General features: G+C 55.6%; 1 protein-coding gene across 10 annotated transcripts in view; it reads left to right on the top strand.

The window, feature by feature from the left end:
• The first annotated feature begins 3,774 nt into the window (after window positions 1–3,774).
• LOC122172980 (uncharacterized) overlaps window positions 3,775–21,507 on the top strand; it is a 187,143-nt gene continuing 169,410 nt past the window's right edge. For 2 of the 10 annotated variants that reach the window (XM_065594094.1, XM_065594088.1), the window contains exons 1-7: window positions 3,783–4,027; window positions 7,220–7,546; window positions 7,858–8,157; window positions 9,023–9,139; window positions 9,782–9,979; window positions 14,760–15,047; window positions 15,390–15,743. In XM_065594094.1, coding sequence (XP_065450166.1) covers window positions 3,979–4,027; window positions 7,220–7,546; window positions 7,858–8,157; window positions 9,023–9,139; window positions 9,782–9,979; window positions 14,760–15,047; window positions 15,390–15,743 — 1,633 coding nt within the window. In that variant the 5' untranslated portion in view covers window positions 3,783–3,978. Of the gene's footprint in view, window positions 4,028–4,779; window positions 6,923–7,219; window positions 7,547–7,857; window positions 8,158–9,022; window positions 9,140–9,781; window positions 9,980–14,759; window positions 15,048–15,389; window positions 15,744–21,507 lie in introns of those variants that run through there. The other 8 variants (XM_065594091.1, XM_065594097.1, XM_065594096.1 and 5 more) reach the window with 8 other exon arrangements.

The following is a 21,507-nucleotide window of genomic DNA, read 5'->3' as shown; positions in this document are numbered from 1 at the left end:
CCTGTCAGAGGGGCAGGAAGGCCTGGGACAAGGGGAAAACAGCTTTAGGACCCTTGCCCAGCATAGAGGAGCCTTTCCGGAGGGTGGCCAAGGTAAAAAGGGCGGCTCTGAACCAAGAGAGCCCAAAGCACAGACCTCCAGACTGGAGCGCTGGGAGAAGACCACAGCCCAGTTGGAGCCCCAGAGGTATGGGGGTGGGAAAAGGGCACAGGCCGCATAAACCTTCCCACATGCGAACTGCGAGTGCCATCAAGCACCCCCGACCTAAGGGGGGGGCGTGAAACTGGAGGGGCCTGGTGTAATTCTCACCAAGGAATGGGAGGGATGCGGGGGCATCCATGGGAACGGGGGTAGGTTCGAACTTCCCCGGGTCACTGGCTAAAGTGACCCTGCTCAGTTCAGTCTCGAAGGGGGGAGAGATGTGACGAACTGGGCCTGTTCTCACTGTGGTCTGTGGATGCTGACAGGGGAGTGTGCTGGGATAGTCTGCATTGGAGGATGGGATCGGCCCGGGGGGCGCATTCCTGGGAGTGTAACATGAGAACCCAGGAAGGGGTTGAAGGCCAGGTGACTCCTTAGCCCGGGAAACTGGACAAAGGCTGTGGGAGGGGTCGCTGAAGGCAGTGTGCTGGAAGCGGGCTGGAGAGATGGCTGGGAGACAGAGATGGCTCTGACCCCCCGAAGGGGGGCGGGCTGGGATGCCCTGGGACCCCAAGCTGGACTTAACTGAGGGGGTCCTGTTGTCTGTGCCTGCAAGACCTGTCTTGGACTGTATTCCTGTCATCCAAATAAACCTTCTGCTTTACTGACTGGCTGAGAGTCATGGTGAATCGCAGGAAGCCGGGGGTGCAGGGCCCTAACTCCCCCACAATCCGCAACACCCGTGTCCCAGTATCCATTGACCTTCCTCCCATCCACCTCCAGGGGAACAAGGTACTCTCTCCGGAGGGACAGCCCCGCGCCCACCGTATAAACCAAAACCCTGAGTCTGGGGCATCCAGCCCCCCAGAGGAGCTGGCCTGGAGCTCTCCTCCCTCCTTAGCAGGTGGTACGCTGCCAGCCCCCCTTGCCTGGGAATGCTGCCTCTCGCCGGGCTGGGTCTCTACCCAGTCAACCCTCTGTGGGTTCGGTCTGCTCAGTCTGTCCCTGAGCCTGGGGCACTGGGTCCGTATGTGGCCTTTCTGGCCACAGTGGTAGCAGCCCATGTCCCGTGGGTCCCCTCGAGCGGGTTGGATGGAACTGACGCTGGATGTTCCCCTTTGGTGGGGGTTCTCCATATTTCCTTGCTGGGAAGTCCCATGGTGACTCTCGCTCTGCGTTGTGACGGGCCTGTTCCTTTGGGACTCCTCCTGGTTATCCCCTGCCCAACTGTTCACAAACTCGTCGGCCAGCTGGCCTGCGTGCTGTGGGTTCTCTGGCTTTTGGTCCATCAACCATCACCTCAGGTCGGGTGGGCACTGCTCATACACGTGCTCCAGTATGACTAGGTCAAGCTGGTCCTCTTTAGTTCGGGCCCCAGCTGTCCACTTGCGGGCATACCCCTGCGCCCGGTTGGCCAGTTGTAGGTATGTGACCTCACAGGTTTTACGATGACTCCGGAACCTTTTCCGGTACATCTCAGGGCTCAGCCCAAACTCGCGGAGCAGGGCCTTTCTGAACAGTTCATAGTCCCCTGTCTCCGCCCCTTTCAGTCGGCTGTACACCTCCCTGGCTGTGGGGTCCAGTGAGGGGATGAGAAACTGGAGCCTGTCTGCAGGGTCACCCTGGAGCAGCTCGCAGGTATTCTCAAAGGCCGTCAGGAAGGTATCCATGTCCTCCCCCTCCTTACGCTGGGCCAGGAAGCACTGATCAAAGCTCTTTGCAGTCTTGGGTCCCCCCTCGCTCACCGCAGCCGGGGCCCCACTGCTCCTCAGCCTGGCCAGTTCCAGCTCATGCTGACGTTGGTTCTCCTCATGCTGACGTTGTTTCTCCTTCTCTTCCCCCTCCTGCTTCAGTTCTTGCTGCATTAACTCGAGCTCTTCCCGTCTCATCTCCCTGTCACATTCCAGCCGCCTCTGCTCCAGGGACAGGGAGCTCCGCCGGGACGATCCCCTGCTGGCTGCCGGGGTCAGGGTGCCCTCGGTATTCGTTGGGCTTCCCCCAACCCCTCCCCTAGGCACAGGTAGGCAGGGTCTTGGGATGTCCTCGGCAGCAGTCTGACCCCTCCCAGCCATGTCAGGCCCCGGGGCCCACGCTGCATCCGCCGGGCGGCTTCCCTCAGGGACAGGGCTCGGTTCATCCAAGCGATCCCTCTCCTCCAGCTGGGCAATGAGCTGTTCTTTGGTGGACCTCCCAATGCGCAGCCCCCTCTGCTTGCACAGCTCCACCAGGTCGCTCTTAAGGCGTTTAGCATACATCCTCCGGCTGGCCACTCGCCGGCCTGTGCTCTCCGCTTTCCACCGTTCCAGGGGGACCCCTAGTGTGCCAGCCCTTCTTCAGGTCACCACCTCTCTGCCAGGGTCGAGCTGCAGACTCCTCCGCCCTGGGACCGCTCGCTGCGATCCCCCGGGGACCCTGTTACTGCAACAGTCCTTCTCTCTGGTCACACACTCCCAGGGGTGAATCGCCCCCTGAACCGTCTCTCTCTGACTCTTCAGCACACCTGGTCCCCGTCAGTTTTACTGCTCCCCAGTCACTTACTGCAGGAAGCGCCGTCCACGGGGTGCAGTAGATCCCACCGCTGCCACCAGGTGTCACGGAGTGTGGAGGGACACCAGGCCCTGCACCCCCGGCTTCCTGCGATTCACCATGACTCTCAGCCAGCCAGTAAAGCAGACGGTTTATTTAGACGACAGGAACACAGTCCAAGACAGGTCTTGCAGGCACAGACAACAGGACCCCCTCAGTTAGGTCCATTTTGGGGTCCCAGTGCACTACACCACAGCCCCCTTGGGAGGTCAGAGTCCTGTCTGCCTCCCAGCCATATCACCAGCCAGCTCTGCCCCTCTCTCCTCAGCCTTTGTTCAGTTTCCCGGGCCCAGGTGTCACCTGGCCTCTAACCCCTTCCTGGGTTCTCATGTTACATGCTCAGGTATTCTCCGTTGGTCAGTCTCCCATCCCCCAATGCAGACCATCCTAGCCACACTCCCCTGCCTTCCCAGCCAACACTCCCCACTCAGCATTCACAAACCACATTAAGAACAGTCCCAGTTCATCACACCTTACAAATGACATATTGGGTTTAACATACACATATATTAATAAACTATAACAGTCTAACAAATCACACCCAACAGAGGCCCCGGGGGCCCAGAGCGAGGGGACTCCCTGAGGGGGCCCACGGCAGAGACAGACGTGCTAAGGCTCAGAGAGGTGCGGCCCCAGGAGGTGGAGGGGCCTGACCCCAAGAGAGAGTGGACCCCCGAGAAGGGCTGTCGCACTGAAAGGGGCACCACCCCCATGGACCGCACAGGGCCAAGAGTGGGCACGATCTGTGAGTTCGTGACAGCCCGTCACTCAGCCTCTCGGGTCTCCCCTGGGCAATGGGGATCCTAGCGCTGCCTGCCCCACAGCGGGGCCAGGCTCAGACGGGGCAGGCGGGCGGGGTACCAGGACAGCCTGTGATCCTGTAATCCACAGCCTGACTCGACCAGCGCCTCAGCAGGTGTTAGCCGGACCCAGGTGGGTCCAGGGCAGAATAACACCCCTGGGCCCAGCCTAGGGACCCCGCCTGGGGCAGCGTCTGTGTCGGGCTGGTCCTGCCCCAGCTGGGCCCCCAGAGTGCTGGGGGGGGGCAGGGACGGTCCCAGGGAGCACGTTTGTGCCAGGTGTGTCTGAGCCTCGCCCAGCGATATCAGAATCCCTGATCTCCGTCCTTTGCCCGGTGTTACAGCCGCTCCCCGTGACCCACGGAAAGTGAAAGGGAATTCGCTGGGAGCCCTGCCAGCCCGGAGAAGGAGACAGTGACGCTGGGGACGAAGGGGACGGAGGGCAGGGACCATGGGGCTGGGGGTTCTCCTCGTCCCCCTCCTCATCTTCGGGGTGGCCGGTAAGTACAGACCCCCTGGTGTCCTGGGGCAGGGCAGGGCCCCGGCCCCCCCCCGTCAGAGTAAAGCCCCGGGGAAGGAGCCCAAGACTGGCTCTGTCAATGCAGGGCCCAGCTCTGCTCTGGGCCTGTGTGAATGACCTGGAGGTGCAGGGGATTGTGTACATGGGAGAGGCAGGAGGGGACAGGCTGTGCAGCGGGACGGGATGGTGGGGGACAGACCAGGGCGAGAGGGAGAGCTGCTTTCCAGCTATGGATGCCGTGTGCGGGGGGTGGGGGGGGGGAGAGGGGGAGGTCTGGCTATGGGTGCCGTGTGCAGAGGGGGGGTCTGGCAGTGGGTGCTGTGTGCGGGGGGTGGGGTCTGGCTACGGGTGCTGTGTGTGTGTGAGGGGGTCTGGCTATAGGTGCTGTGTGCAGGGGGGGGTCTGGCTATGGGAGCTGTGTGCAGGGGGGTCTGGCTATGGGTGCTGTGTGCGGGGGGGGGTCTGGCTACGGGTGCTGTGTGCAGGGGGGGGTCTGGCTACGGGTGCTGTGTGCGGGGGGTGGGGTCTGGCTACGGGTGCTGTGTGCGGGGGATGGGGTCTGGCTGTGGGTGCTGTGTGCGGGGGATGGGGTCTGGCTACGGGTGCCGTGTGTGGGGGGGTCTGGCTGTGGGTGCTGTGTGCGGGGGGGGGGGTCTGGCTGTGGGTGCTGTGTGCGGGGGGGGGGTCTGGCTACGGGAGCCGTGTGCAGGGGGGTCTGGCTATGGGTGCCGTGTGCGGCGGGACGGGGGGCTGAGCTGGGCTTTCTGCACAGATGGACTTGCCGGCAGCTCTGCCGTCTCTCTGGCCAGCTCCGTCCTCGGGAAGCCAGGGCCTGTGCTGGGTGCGGGGCACAGCTGGGGAACAGCAGGATTTCACCGCAGGCAGAACCGGAAACCCCCTGGAGCTGAGCCAAGGGGCCTTCGGGGGCTCGGTGGTGAGCGCGGTCAGGCGCTCCTGGACCCTGGCCGGAGGGATGGAGATCTGCCTCACGGACAGAGACTTGGGGTCCGTTTGCACTTGGGGAAAAACCCCCGGCACCGAGTCCCACAGCCCAGGACTAGTGCCCCGGCTCGCGCTGCCGGGTCGCCAGTAGCAGTGTGGGAAACGACCTGGGCGCTGTAACCTGCTCACGCTGCCGTAACACCCTGTTCAGTAGCAGGAGCCCATGGCTAGATTCCTCTCTAATGCCTCTAAGCTCCCTGGTGTGGGGACTGTTTCGGTGCTGATATTTACCGGGCAGGGATTTGTCAGCTTGTTCAAACTTCCCAAAGAAACCGCGTGAACAGAACAGCGGGGTAGCCGTTCCCGTGGGGCTGGAGCCCTGGCTCGGAGACACGGCGAGGGGAGTCAGGTCTCAGGGCCCGGGCTCCAGCCCAGTGGGGAACATTTTTAGCCCTGCAGCCCAAGCCCTACGAGCCGGAGTTAATAGACGTGGGCCCACTTGGTGCTGCGGGTTTCTCTTTGCGGCGTGCACGTACCCCAAGGCGCTCGCTCTGCTCAGCTGAGCACAGAGAAGGTTCAGGGGGGCTGGCAGGACCCTGGTCTAGAAGCGCCCACGTGGGGAACAAACTCTAGCAGCAGAGGGCCTGTCCCCTAGCAAAGGCAGAACCAGACCCAGCGGCTGGGGAGCTGAAACGGGACGGGCTCAGGCTAGAAATGAGTCACCATGTTTAACAGGGAGGGGAGTTAATTCCTGGAACAACTCGCCAGGGAACAGGTGCTTCTCCAGCGCCTGGAGTCAGCGAAGCGCGATCGGGCGTCTCTCTGGAGGCACGGCTGGAGCTCTGCTCGATGTAGGAATCCCTGGAGTGCTTCTCCGGCCTGGGCTATACTATTGACCAGACTGGCTGGGCACGATGGGCCCTGCTGGCCGTACCAGCTGGGATCCTACGGCAAGGCTGTAAACTGTCCAGAGACATTTTGCAAGGGGGAGGCCTCGATTTTGCATAAACATGACAGCACCCACAGTCCACAGACACCAACGCCCGCCTCCTGCAAGTCAAAGCCCTTCGCTCGTTTCAGCGCCTCTCTCCAAAGAATGACCATTTCTTATCTGAAGAAAGCTGGTGGGTTTCAGCCGAGAAACGCAGGGGTCCCCAGCTGGGAACAGGCCTGACCGGTGGAGCTTGGAGCTCTGCCCCGGGGGCACACTGCCTGCAGGCTTGCTTGCAGCGCAGATCTCTCCCACCTGGGCTACAGGCATATTCCTTTATCTCCCAGCAGTCGATAATCTGCTCCCCGTGAAGGTCACATCCTGGTCTCCAATCGCTAGAGATCAACTGAAGCCCTGAAGCAGGAGGTTTCATATCCCTTCCAAAATGTTTGCCTGAACCGTTCTAACTCTGGCTATTCCTGTTCTCCAAGTGGATGTTCAATCCCTTTCAGAATCTTGCTAAATTCTTTGGACCAGCATCTTGTTGCAGTGAGTTCCGCAGTCTAATCATGCCTTAAAATCTTGCCTTATTATGTCAACCGGCACAACAGGGGGACACGTGGCTAACACTGAATCAGTGGGTAACACTTGCTTATGTGTGAAAACACTCGCTAGGGGCCACGGATTCTGGCCTCACTCTGCCAGGCTTGCTGAGAATGAACATGGCCACCTTGTTCACTGCTTGCTCTTTAGCCTTCTAGTTAATAATTATCCACACTTCATAAGAGAGCAAAGTCTCACGCCTTCCTGGGCTGCGGAGGACCTTCATCGCTCCCCTTTTTACCCAGGGGTAGCTCACTTCCAGTGGAGCTGGGCCTGGAACCCAGGACCTGCTGTGACAGACCCAAGTCTCTGGGGGTGACGTCTCAGCTGGACTGCAGACAGCGTGGCCAGGCCTGTGAGTGTCATGTGTGGTGCCTGATGCTTTGCAGCCCCAAGCAGGTAGCTAGCCCTTAATAGCAACATAAATGATCATGTTGTCATTCAGCTCCAGAGTGAACACCATGCTGCTAGAACTGGGGTGCCTCATCCCTCTCCGAGCAATCGTTTCGAGCTCTCTGCAGAAATCACTGTGTCAGTCACACTCCGGAGGATGTTTGGACGGTTTCCTTCATTCCTAGAAGGGCTGGAAACAGATTCTGCAGCAGGATCCCAGACCGCACAGGGTCCTGCCTGACGTCAGAGACAGTTCCCAGGACTGCAAACCTGTGTGGTGTATTTACCCGTTTCTCTTTACAGGTGACCCACTGACGATATACACCCAGCCCTCCTCCTCGGCTGTGCTGGGCTCTGCAGCGCTGCTGAAATGCCGGTTCAATATCGGGGGGGCGATCAATCTAACCGCCCTGCAGGTTCACTGGTATTTCTCAGATCAGAGTGTGGCGCAGTACGACCGAGGGGAGGAAATATTCGCACCAGGGGTGAGCATCTCCAAGCAGGAGTTACGGATCGGGAACGCCTCCCTGGGGATGGAGAACATACAAATGTCGGACGAGGGGCAGTATACATGTGTGGTCGGCTACGGTGCGGAGCGGCAGCAGAGCGAGACGACCCTCCATGTGTTGGGTAAGGATGGCACAAAAGTCCCGGCCTAGAAACCGTGAGTAGCCGTTGTCCCACGGCTGCTCAGGCTGGCAGGCTGAGTGGCTCGTGTGCGTGCGAGGAAGGGAACGTGAAAGACCTGGTGTGCATGCGTGTGCACCGTGTGTGTGCACCGTGTGTCTCAGAACGGTGCATCCCATCATAGACACAGCGTGTTCTACCCCAGCCACAGGAACGGGCCGGGTGCTGGTGTAGTGGCCGGGGGCTCAGCCCCGTGCTGGACAGTGACGGTCACTGAGCTAACGCTGTCTCACGTTCTCTGCCTCTCGTTCCAGCTGCTCCCAGACTCTCCATCCCCCGGCGAGCAGCCAGGACAGACACAGCGACCTCCTTCCCCTGCCACGTGTGGGGATTCTACCCCGGGGACGTCACCGTCACGTGGCTGAGAGACGGGCGGGTTCTGACCGACACCACCCGCTCTGCCCCCCAGAGCAACCCGGACGGGACCTTTAACCTCACCCTGACCTACACCTTCACCCCCATCGAGAGTGACTCCAGCAGCATCTTCTCCTGCCGCGTCAGCCACGCGGCTCTGGCCCAGCCCCTGCAGGAGGAGTTCCCCCTGGATGTCACAGGTGAGTCTGGGCTGGGGGGAGGGCAGGATCCTGGGGTCCAGGCTAGGGTGACCAGATGTCCCGATTTTATAGGGACAGTCCCAATTTTTGGGTCTCTTTCTTATATAGGCTCCTATTACCCCCCACCCCCCATTCCGATTTTTCACACTTGCTGTCTGGTCACCCTAGTCCAGGCCCCCCTTTATCGCTGACTGGGAGAGATTCGCATTGTCCCTTGTCCCCTCCACACCCCCTAAGCAGTAGCAGACTGATTCTGCTGGGATGGTTGGCAGGGGGAGGGGGGGAGGGCGCGTGCTGCGTCCCCAATGGAGACAGTCCCAGCAAAACTCCCCTGCAACCTTCCCAGGTCAACACTCCCCACTCAGCATTCAAAGACCACATTAAGAACAGTCCCAGTTCATCACAAGGGGCTGTGAGGGGGACAAGGCAGGGAGAAGAGGGGCAGGTGTGGGGCAGAGACCGGGAGGGAGGGCAGGGCTGGAGCAAACAGCCCGGGCACAGAGTCTGGTCAGACCTGCAGGACGGTCTCTGGCTGGCCACATGCCCCTGCTCTGGGGGTGTCTCTGGCTGGCTGCTCCCAATGTCCCGTCCCCCGCCCCCATGGAAAGGGAAGCCCCGCCTGGGTGCTAGTGCCCCCTGGGTGGGGTGTCTCCCCTGCAGAGATCTGAGTTCAGGGGTGCTGGGAGAGGCTCCATTTCACACCCCCCCCCGCTTTGGCTGCTTCTGCAGCTGCTCCATCCTCAGCACAGCAAACGGCCCTGGCGGGCTTGGCCCGGCCGAACAGCCCCCAGTGTCCCCTTGCTATGGGGAACCAGCCCCCGGCTGGGGGAGGTGCCGTGAGCTGGGTCTGACTTTTCTTTCCTAGTCTCAAGAGCAGGAGCGGATCACACCAGCGCCGCGATCGGGGCGACCCTCGGGATCCTGGTCGCTGGGGGAGCTGCGGCTGCAATAGCCATTTACTGCTGGAGGAAGAGGCGGGAAGGTAATGGGCAGGGCCGGCTCCAGGCACCAGCCGACCAAGCACGTGCTTGGGGTGGCACCTTGGAAGGGGCGGCCAATCTTGGGGTGGTGGGGGGCGCTTGGGGTTTTTTGTTTCAGTGGCGCAGCACTGGGGGGGCGGGGGCTGGCGTGGCGCTTGGGGGGCAGGGGCTTCGGTGGCGCAGTGTGGTGTTGGGGGGGCGCGGGGGTTTCGGCAGCCCGGCACGGCGCTCGGGGGGGAGGTTGGCAGCGCGGCGCTGGGGGGGGTGTTATGGCAGGCCGGCACTCTTTTTTTTTTTGCCTGGGGCAGCAAAAAGTTAGAGCCGGCCCTGGTAACGGGGGGACGGTGCCATTGGCCAGTGGGGGGGGAGTGGGGGACTGTGGGGCCCCAGAGAGAGCAGAGAGTCTGGGGAGGCTGAGGTGACAGGGACACAGCCAGGGACACCCCAGGGGCTGAGGGGCTGGGGGGTCTCTCTACAGACTGAGCCCCCTGCTGCAGGGCCCATCCCCAGGGGAGGTTTCACCCTCCTGCTCTCAGGGATCTGCTGTTCCCGGCCCCAAGCTCCGGCCGGACGCGTGTCCCAGACCCCCCCACACTGACCCCCCGTGTTGCTGTGACCCCGTCTGTCTCCTTGTCTCTGTCTAGGTCCTTACAGTGCAGTGGAGACGCCCGCCAAGGACGCAGCTGGGAGCGGAGACAAGACGCGCGGCGAGGACACGGTGGGGATGGGGAATGAAGGGGTCAGCGGCGCCGGGGAGGGGTCTGAGCAGCAGCCGCTGTTACCTGCTCAGGGCCAGGAGCAGAGCGAGACACAGGAGCAGGAGGACAGGTTGCAGGTCACAGGTGAGGGGCAGGAGGGCAGAGCGACTCCAGAGGGGTCACGCTATGGGGTCAGTCTCCTTCCGCTGCGTGTGCCTGTGGATCCCACGGTGGGAGGATGGGGGTCACTGCATGGGGGGTTGATGGGGTGGGGGTGGAACGATGCTGCCTCTGGCGGGACCCAACTGAGAGTATCAATTCAGGATAAATTGCTCAGGGCAGTTACAGCCCCAGGCTGGGGTCCTTTGCACACCAAACCAGCCAGACAGAGAGGACTTTGGTCTCACCCCACTGGCTAACCACAAGTCACACCAGCAATTCCCTCAGACACTCCAGTTTCCCAGTATTACCACCAGTGCCACTCGTTAGGGGGACAAATGGTTATGAAAACCAATACCCCACTAAAAGAATGGGGTTCTCCTGATCCCAAAGGACCAAGCCCCAGACCCAGGTCAATATACAAATCAGATCTTACCCACAAATCACGCTGCTGCCAATCCTTTAGCATCTAAAATCTAAAGGTTTATTCATAACAGGAAAAAGATAGAGATGAGAGTTAGAATTGGTTAAATGGAATCAATGACATACAGTAATGGCAAAGTTCTTGGTTCAGGCTTGCAGCAGCGATGGAATAAACTGCAGGTTCAAATCAAGTCTCTGGAATACATCCCCCGCTGGGATGGGTCCTCAGTCCTTTGTTTAGAGCTTCCGTTTGTAGCAAAGTTCCTCCAGAGGTATGAAGCAGGATTGAAGACAAGATGGAGATGAGGCATCAGCCTTATATAGTCTTTTCCAGGTGTAAGAACACCTCTTTGTTCTTACTGTGGAAAATTACAGCAAAATGGAGTCTGGAGTCACATGGGCAAGTTCCTGCATACTTTGCTGAGTCTCAAGGCGTATTTGCCTTCTCTCCATGGCTCAGTTGTATAGCTGATGGTCCTTAATGGGCCATCAAGCAGGCTAGGCAGAGCTAACCCCAGTTTGTCTGGGATGTCACCCAGCAGCACAGCATAAGTTTGAAATACAGACAGTATAGAGCCAATATTCATAACTTCAACTACAAAATTGATACACACATATAGACAGCATAATCATAACCAGCAAACCATAACCTTGTCTTAGACACCCCCTTTGACCCCCTTTATACAAGATTTGGTGCCACTACAGGACCTTGGTTGCAACAATGATCTATATGGTCCCAGATTATGTCAATAATGTCACAGTAATATATATAAATGTATACAGTAATGTACAGTGTATAATAGAGTACATATGCAAATATAATTTTACAGTATTTTTAATTACATAAAAGAGAGAGAGAGATGGAAGAATGAAAGAATAAAAAAGGAAAACAAAAAACCTAACCACTCACCATTCATCCTGGATATTCTTGCTAGTCTACGACGACAACGATAATGGTGATATAACGGCTATGACAATGGTGATGCGATGACGATGATGATTAGTACAGCGCCCGTATGATGAACGATGAGACGATGAAGATGGATGCTGTACACACTCCGATGATTAGTCCTCCTCTTCCCCTGACAACACTATTGGGGGGGTCATCAGGGCTTGATGTCGATCCAGGAGACGGAGGTGACGGAGAGCTTGGGTGACGGGGAGCGAGTCGTAGACCAAGTGGTTGGCTCTGGTTAAGCTCGAGAAGTTGATTGCATAGGCTCATCTGCTGCTGGTTGTTTTTTCTTGAAAAACATGGTGACTGTCAACTGTCGCTGTTGTCTCTTGAGCTGCTCAAACATTTCTTGATACTGTTTCAAATCGTCTGTGTGATTTTGAGGCTTCGTTCCATAGAGGGATCTTATTCAGAAATTAAACCATTCAAGTGTTTCGCTGCTTGGAACACTTCAGTAAATTTATGAAGATTCCAACTTGCTGGCTCTTCCTGTTCGTCATCATCATCTTCGTCTTCTGTAGACGATTTTATCAGTTCCTCTAACTCTTCGTTAGTCAGTGTTTCTCTATGGCCCTCGATTAATTCTTCAATTTCTTCCTCAGGGATGTCGACGAAGTCATCACCACCCACTTGCCTGGCCACCTGAACAATGCGTTTCACTTCTTTGTCAATGGTCGGGAAACCCTTAAAATCATTCATACATTCTTTCCATAGGTTTCGCCAACATGCATTGACTGTTTCAGGCTTAATTGCATCCATTGCCTGTTTAATGTAAGTGATGCAATCGGCAATGTTGAAGGACTTCCAACACTCCATCACATTAAGATTGGGATCAGCATCCATAGCGCTACCTATCCGTGAGAACGTAAGCCTCGTGTACGTGGCCTTGAAACAGTGAATAATGCCTTCGTTGAGAGGTTGGAGGATGGAGGTGGTATTAGGGGGGAGAAAGACGACTTCAATGTCATTATGTGCAAACCGGAGTGCTGCAGGATGGCCAGGAGGATTGTCTATGATCAGCAACACTTTAAAGTCAAGTCCTTTCTCTTCGAGGTACCGCTTGACCTCCAGAATGAAACACTTGTGGAACCTATAATCCATAAATAATGCTTCCGTTACCCAAGCCTTTTTATTTGATTGCCAGAACACAGGCAGGAGATTTTTGTTCTTGCCTTTTAGGGCATGGGGATTTGCAGCCCTGTAGAGCAAGCCCGGCTTTATTAAATGCCCAGCCGCATTGCCACAAAACAACACAGTCACATGGTCTTTAGCTGCTTTGAAGCCAGGGGCTTGTCTTTCTGATTTAGAAATGTAAGTGCGGTTGGGCATTTTTTTCCAAGTCTTATCACGCACCTGCCTCATCACCTTAGCAGTCATTGGAGCACTTAATGCCATGGCTTGACGAATTTCTCTCTCTCGAATCTTGATGGGATGGATGCTAGATTCATTGCGGCCGTATTTACACGCCACGTTGGAGACCGACATACCATCTCTCAATAAGTCCAACACAGCCAGTTTTTCCTTCAGCGTTGGAACAGATCGCTGTTTCTTCAATTGAGCACCAGACGAAATAGTTGGCTTGCGTTTAGGGGCCATGTTGTACGAAAAATACGTATCTTTAAACACTAGAATCACACTCAGCGTGGCGAGATGCTCACACTATGAGAGGCACGCGGGAACTGAGACTGACTGAGGGAACAGCAGATTCACGTCTCCCATCTCACGTTCACTCCAGGGCATACGCTCATTGAGTGGAATGGTGGGCGGAATTGCCCACACTACTGTATTTAAATTGTTATTTTTCTTTTTTTTTGCCGAGCGCGTAAAGTTGAATTTGCATAAGTTAAATGCGCGTATGATGCGACTCCACTATATCACCACCAGTGCCACTCGTTATGGGGACAAATGGTTATGAAAACCAATACCCCAGTAAAAGAAAAAAGGTTCTCCCGATCCCAAAGGACCAAGCCCCAGACCCAGGTCAATATACAAATCAGGTATTACCCACAAATCACGCTGTTGCCAATCCTTTAGAACAGGGGTGGCCAACCGGTGGCTCCGGAGCCACATGCAGCTCTTCAGAAGTTAATATGCAGCTCCTTGTATAGGCACCGACTCGAGCTACAGGTGCCATCTTTCCAATGTGCCGGGGGGTGCTCACTGCTCAACCCCTGGCTCTGCCACAGCCCTGCCCCCACTCCACCCCTTCCCACCCCCTCCCCTGAGCCTGCCATGCCCTTGCTCCTCCCCCTCCACCCCAGAGCCTCCTGCACGCCACAGCTGATCAGGAGGTGTGGGGAGGGAGGGGGAGGCGCTGATCTGCGGGGCTGCTGGTGGGTGGGAGGTGCTGGGAGCGGGGGTGGGGGAGCTGATGGGGGGCTGCTGACGTATTATTGTGGCTCTTTGGAAATGTACATTGGTAAATTCTGGCTCCTTCTCAGGCTCAGCTTGGTCACCGCTGCTTTAGAATCTAAAATCTAAAGGTTTATTCATAAAAGGAAGAAGATAGAGATGAGAGTTAGAATTGGTTAAATGGAATCAATTACATACAGTAATGGCAAAGTTCTTGGTTCAGGCTTGCAGCAGCGATAGAATAAACTGCAGGTTCAAATCAAGTCTCTGGAACATCCCCAGCTGGGATGGGTCCTCAGTCCTTTGTTCAGAGCTTCAGTTTGTAGCAAAGTTCCTCCAGAGGTAAGAAGCAGGATTGAAGACCAGATGGAACAGATGCAGCTGCCTTTTATAGTCTCTTGCTATGCTGCCTGTGCTTCCTTTGTTCCAGCACATGTCCCCGCATCCCTTGCTGAGTCACCAGCATAAGTTTGAAATACAGACAGTATAGAGCCAATATTCGCCATACAGACAGTATAGAGCCAATATTCATAACTTCAACTACAAAATTGATACATACATATAGACAGCATAATCATAACCAGTAAACCATAACCTTGTCTTAGACACCCCATTTGACCCCCTTTATACAAGATTTGGTGCCACTATAGGACCTTGGTTGCAACAATGATCTTTATGGTCCCAGTTCATGTCAATAACATTACAGGGGGTCACATGGGGCCAGCTGTATTCCCCAGCCCCCCTGGCTCACGCACTATGAGTCAGGCCCCCCCAGAATCTGGAACTGGCTTTAAACCATTTCAGTTCTCGCACTGGACGCCAGGCTAGTGAGGGTCTGGGCCGAAATATCAGGAGACTGGGTCGATGAACTGGACAGAGGCTGTGGAGCCTGAATTAACCCTCTGTTCCCAGGCAGGGCTGGGGCAGCCTGTGGCCCCCAGGCTCAGGGTAACCCCGGGGGCTCCTGTTCTGCCAAAGGAAGTGACCCCAGGGCCCCCCTCGGCGACTCAGCCTCCCGCTCGGTTTGTTCTCTAGGCCGTTCAGATTCTCCTGGATCCGAACTGAGCGAGTGCCAGGAACGGGGAAAAGCCGTCGCTGCTGCTCCAGGTCCCAGGGCCCCTGGACCGAACGGGGACAGCTCAGCCAACGCCGAGGCAGGCCCAGCCGGGCCGGGGATGGCAGGAGCTTCGGCAGAGCTGGCTGGGCAGCAGGGGAGAGACGCTGCCCCCAGCATCACTACAGTGGGGACGAGGGAGACAGCCCCAAACATGGTGCCAGCTACTGCACAGGAGGAAGATGTCCAGGGAGAGCCAGGAGACAAAGGTGAGTGTGTGTGGGGGGTAATATGGGAGGAAAGAGGGCAGGAGAAACGGGGGAGCCTGGAGGGGCAGAGCAGCAGCTCCCAGGTGCACAGAGGGGAGTGCAGGGCCAGAGGGAGCAGAGAGTCCGGGGAGGTTGAGGGGACAGGGACACCCCAGGGGCTGCAGGGTTGGGGGGCCTGCATGGGTCGGGGTGTAACAGTGTCACACACGGGTGATTTTATGGGGTAACAGCCCCACTGAGGGGTCAGATCTCTCCTGTCTGAAGGGAGGGGGAGCAGCCCCCGCCAGGCCCTGTCTCCCCCTTACGGGGCCTGTAACTGTCTCTGGATGTTTCATTCCCCAGGTCTCCTGCGGCCCCCGGAGGTGTCGGAAATCTCCCAACCCCAGTCAGTGACGGCGGGGGAGGAAATCACCCTGAGCTACCGCATGAGGGGGCATTTCCCCGCGGATCTGAGTGTGACCTGGCTCAGGAGGGACAGAGGGGCCGGGGCTGCTGTTCCCCTGCAGGACTCTGATCAGTACAAAATCGAGTCCGGAGTTCCCTACACACAGGACTGGAAAAGCTTCCAGCAGGAGACGAGACTCAGCTTCACCCCCTCGGTGCAGACAGACCAGGGGGCCGAGTTCATCTGCCGCGTGCGACACAAAGCCCTGCAGGCCTGCCTGGAGAGACGCAGCGGGGAGCTGCAGATAGCAGGTCAGTTTCCGGATATGAATTTATATCCTTGCAGACCCTCACTGTGTCTGGGTGTGAAGCCCCCTGGGCTGGGATCAGCTATGTTACGATCTGTACTTTAAACGTTTGGGCATCTACACTTGCTCTTAGGCACACGGGTCAGTTTCGATGGATCTTCACACCCACTGCAAATCCAAACCCAATCTCATCCCGTGTCCAGGTCGGCTCCTTGCTAACGTGGCTGGAGCTGTTGTTCTGGGCAGATTTTCAGGCAGAGTGAGCACAGAGCCCCCTTTTGTTCAGGGAGCCGTGCCAGGAGCATGGCCAGGAGAGAGCGGGTGAACCCCAAATGTCAGCTAGAGCACGGTGCCCATGTCGTCCCTCATGTGGGTCACTGGGACATCGGGAGAAGCAGGGTCCCTTAGGCTGGCATGATGGGGCCGAGATCCACGGGACAGGAGTCTGCTCCAAGCCAGGCACACCTGCTGCAGAGTCCGTAACCAGAGATCCCAGCTGTGGCAGGGCTCAGGGACCCGACTGGAGAGTGAGGAGCACAGGATGGGCTTGATGGGACTTTCCACAGTGTCAAGGCTGCTGGGTCCCATTCCTGAGAACAGACCCTGAGCACGGGGGGAATCCTGCGCCCTGTCATCCTCTGACAGCCACTCGCCTGCCGCAGAGATACGCCTTGGAGTTAACAACCACCCCCTTGGGTCACCGTGTTCCTGCCCCCAGACCCGCCCAGCACTGCACGGTGAGATACGCACACACACTGTGCTGCCTTTCACAAATGCTACTGCAGGAGTTACGTCACCAGGCCCGTCCCTCTGCGGGATTCTCCCCCTGGCCCTGGCCCAGCTCCGGAGCAGCATCTGTGCCTGGGGTGCTTTGAGAAGCAGGATAACGGGGAGTAGGAACAGCATAGCCCTGCTGAGCGCCCCAGGCTGACACACCCAGAACAAGCTGGTGTTTCTGAGCTCCGGCTAATCTAGAGCGGCTGCAGAGGGGAGCCCGGCTGGAGCTCGGTGGCCATCGGAGCTAGGGGCTGTCCCAGACGATCAGACGTTGGCTGGCCGAGGGGGTGAGGCCCCACACTGAACGGCATTTCTCTGTGTGTCCGTCTGTCTGTAACACGGTGACATCTGAATCCACATGTTCCATAGACTCTCTATGGATAGTAATTTCATGCTGTAATAAGAATATAACATTAGGGATCTATTATCAACCACCTGACCAGGACAGTGATAGTGATGATGAAATGCTAAGGGAGATTAGAGAGGCTATCAAAATTAAGAACTCAATAATAGTGGGGGATTTCAATTACCCCATATTGGCTGGGAACACGTCACCTCAGGACGAAATGCAGAGATAAAATTTCTCGATACATTAAATGACTGCTTCATGGAGCAGCTGGTACGGGAACCCACAAGGGGAGAGACACCTCTCGATTTAGTCCTGAGTGGAGCGCAGGAGCTGGTCCAAGAGGTAACTATAACAGGACCGCTTGGAAATAGTGACCATAATACAATAGCATTCAACATCCCTGTGGTGGGAAGAATATCTCGACAGCCCAACACTGTGGCATTTAATTTCAGAAAGGGGAACTATGCAAAAATGAGGGGGTTAGTTAAACAGAAGTTAAAAGATAAAGTGACTAAAGTGAAATCCTTGCAAGCTGCGTGGGTGCTTTTCAAAGACACCATAATAGAGACCCAACTTAAATGTAGACCCCAAATTAAAAAACACAGTAAAAGAACTAAAAAAGAGCCACCGTGACTTAACAACCATGGAAAAGAAGCAGTGAGAGATAAAAAGGCATCTTTTAAAAAGTGGAAGTCAAATCCTAGTGAGGTAAATAGAAAGGAGCATAAACACTGCCAAATTAAGGGCAAGAATGTAATAAGAAAAGCCAAAGAGGAGTTTGAAGAACAGCTAGCCAAAAACTCCAAAGGTAATAACAAAATGTTTTTTAAGTACATCAGAAGCAGGAAGCCTGTTAAACAACCAGTGGGGCCCCTGGACGATCGAGATACAAAAGGAGCGCTTAAAGACGATAAAGTCATTGCGGAGAAACTAAATGAATTCTTTGCTTCAGTCTTCACGGCTGAGGATGTTAGGGAGATTCCCAAACCTGAGCTGGCTTTTGTAGGTGACAAATCTGAGGAACTGTCACAGATTGAAGTGTCACAACAGGAGGTTTTGGAATTAATTGATAAATTTAACATTAACAAGTCACCGGGACCAGATGGCATTCACCCAAGAGTTCTGAAAGAACTCAAATGTGAAGTTGCAGAACTATTAACTAGGGTTTGTAACCTGTCCTTTAAATCAGCTTCTGTACCCAATGACTGGAAGATAACTAATGTAACACCAATATTTAAAAGGGCTCCAGAGGTGATCCCGGCAATTACAGACCGGTAAGTCCAACGTCAGTACCGGGCAAATTAGTCGAAACAATAGTAAAGAATAAAATTGTCAGGCACATAGAAGAACATACAGAGAGTCCTGCGGCACCTTTAAGACTAACAGATGTATTGGAGCATAAGCTTTCGTGGGTGAATACCCACTTCATCAGACGCATGCAGCATTCACCCACAAAAGCTTATACATCTGTTAGTCTTAAAGGTGCCACAGGACTCTGTTGCTTTTTACAGATCCAGACTAACACGGCTACCCCTCTGATAGAAGAACATAAATTGTTGAGCAATAGTTAACATGGTTTCTGTAAAGGGAAATCGTGTCTTACTAATCTATTAGAGTTCTTTGAAGGGGTCAACAAACATGTGGACAAGGGGGATCCAGTGGACATAGTGTACTTAGATTTCCAGAAAGCCTTTGACAAGGTCCCTCACCAAAGGCTCTTACGTAAATTAAGCTGTCATGGGATAAAAGGGAAGGTCCTTTCATGGATTGAGAACTGGTTAAAAGACAGGGAACAAAGGGTAGGAATTAATGGTAAATTCTCAGAATGGAGAGGGGTAACTACTGGTGTTCCCCAAGGGTCAGTCCTCGGACCGATCCTATTCAACTTATTCATAAATGATCTGGAGAAAGGGGTAAACAGTGAGGTGGCAAAGTTTGCAGATGATACTAAACTGCTCAAGATAGTTAAGACCAAAGCAGACTGTGACAAACTTCAAAAAGATCTCACAAAACTAAGTGATTGGGCAACAAAATGGCAACTGAAATTTAATGTGGATAAATGTAAAGTAATGCACATTGGAAAAAATAACCCCAACTATACATACAATATGATGGGGGCTAATTTAGCTACAACTAATCAGGAAAGAGATCTTGGAGTCATCGTGGATAGTTCTCTGAAGATGTCCGCACAGTGTGCAGCGGCAGTCAAAAAAGCAAACAGGATGTTAGGAATCATTAAAAAGGGGATAGAGAATAAGATGGAGAATATCTTATTGCCCTTATATAAATCGATGGTACGCCCTCATCTCGAATACTGCGTACAGATGTGGTCTCCTCATCTCAAAAAAGATATACTGTCACTAGAAAAGGTTCAGAGAATGGCAACTAAAATGATTAGGGGTTTGGAACGGGTCCCATATGAGGAGAGATTAAAGAGGCTAGGACTTTTCAGCTTGGAAAAGAGGAGACTAAGGGGGGATATGATAGAGATCTATAAAATCATGAGTGGTGTGGAAAAAGTGAATAAGGAAAAGTTATTTACTTGTTCCCAAAATATAAGAACTAGGGGCCATCAAATGAAATTAATGGGCAGCTGGTTAAAAACAAATAAGAGGAAGTTCTTCTTCACACAGCGCACAGTCAACTTGTGGAACTCCTTGCCTGAGGAGGTTGTGAAGGCTAGGACTATAACAGAGTTTAAAAGAGAACTAGATAAATTCATGGAGGTTAAGTCCATTAATGGGTAAGGAATGGTGTCCGTAGCCTCTGTTTGTCAGAGGGTGGAGATGGATGGCAGGAGAGAGATCACTTGATCATTACCTGTTAGGGTCACTCCCTCTGGGGCACCTGGCATTGGCCACTGTCGGTAGACAGGACATAGGGCTGGATGGACCTTTGGCCTGACCCGGTACGGCCGCTCTTATGCTCTTAACACCACGTCCCGTCAATTCCAAACCTGCCGGGAATGGTCTGGGCAGCGGTGGCCAGGACCCTGTTGATCTGGGAAGGGGGCAGCAGGGCGCTTGTGAGGGGGATGGGAGATGCGAGGAGCCCCTGGCTGGGTGAAGTGAACTCAGCCGACACAAGCTATGTGATGTGCAACCCCCCAGCACTGGATACATTTCGGTACTGAAGTGGCCGGACAGGCTCATGTCACAGACCCGGCAGATCTTGACCCCACTGGCAGACACTGTCCCGCCCAGCAGTGACGGCAGCCGTCCCGCTCTGGGGCTGGAGTCATTAGCCCCGGTCCCCTCACTCGCACTGGCCCTGTGTGCAGGCAGGTTAGGTGACAATCTGCCCCTCTCTGCCCTGTGTAAGCACATGCGCCCAGCTGTGCCCAGCTCTCCCATGGCCGCAGAGCCGGTGCTGCCGGCTGTTCCCCACTGGGGGTCTCCCAAAGCGCCTCAGTGCCCAGAGCAGAGACCCCTGGGGCGAGGGTCACACGCCTGCCCCTACAAACGCCGTGATATGGCCCCGGTTCTCGGGCTGCCCCCGGGATGCTGCTCTCAGGAGAGGCCAGGGGAAGGATCAGGAGAGCAGAGGGGTGGGGGCAGAAGGGCCCTTGTCCAGGTGGGGGCACAGAGCTCAGCAGCGGGGCAGGGTGAATGTTGGGGTGCGGGGGGCAGGTGAGCCCAGTGCCCAGCTGGGAGGATGGAAAGGGGGGAGGAGCCTGGTTGGCTGTGGGGGGAAGGTGGGAACGACAGAGCCCACAGCTCAACGCTCTGATCAGTAGAGCCCGGCACGGACACAGAAATGTGTATCCACATCCGACCCAGATCCACACACATTATCTGTGGATACCTGTCTCCGCGGATTTGCAGGGCTCTGCTCTGGGGACTGGGCTGAGGCTCCGAGGTATCTCCCCCCAACCCCCAGAGCCGGGTCAGGGAGAGCCATGGGCAGCTGTGGGGAGGACCCTCCACCTTCCCTCTGCCGGGCGGGGAGCCTGGGGGGCAGGGACACGGCTGGGGGCTGCTCTCATCCCCCATCCCACCGCACTGCGAGTAGGTGGAGGGTCTGCCTTGGCTCCCCAGAATCAGGAACAGGCTTAAAACCATTTCAGTTCTTGCTATGGACGCCAGGACTGCTGAGGGTCTGGGCCTAAATATCAGGACACCCGACTGATGAACTAGACAGAGGCTTTTACCTCATAAAATCACCCCCATGTGTGACACTGTTAAACCTCAACCCCGCAGCCCCTGAGGTGTCCCTGGCTGTATCCCTGTCCCCTCAGCTTCCCCGGACTCTCTGCTCCCTCCCCCTGTGCTCCTGGGAGCTGCTACTCTGTGCCTCCAGGCTCCCCCGTTTCTCCTGCCCCCTTTCCTCCCATATTACCCCCTGTGACAGACCCAGACCAGTGTGGTACAGAAGTCTGGTAGAGGGCAAATACACTGGTCACTGGATGAGTAGTTTTCTGTTCCCTGAGTGACCAGAGCAGGGGCTGCACTAGAGTAATCAGGAACCTGCTAGAACCAGTTAAGGCAGGCAGGCTAATTAGGACACCTGGAGCCAATTAAGAAGAAGCTGCTAGAATCAATTAAGGCAGGCTAATCAGGGCACCTGGGTTTTAAAAAGGAGCTCACTTCAGTTTGTGGTGTGAGTGTGAGGAGCTGGGAGCAAGAGGCGCAAGGAGCTGAGA

This window comes from Chrysemys picta, chromosome 4 (assembly GCF_011386835.1).
Source record: "Chrysemys picta bellii isolate R12L10 chromosome 4, ASM1138683v2, whole genome shotgun sequence".
Lineage (NCBI taxonomy): Eukaryota > Metazoa > Chordata > Testudines > Emydidae > Chrysemys > Chrysemys picta.
This window is presented reverse-complemented; position numbering and strand designations above follow the sequence as displayed.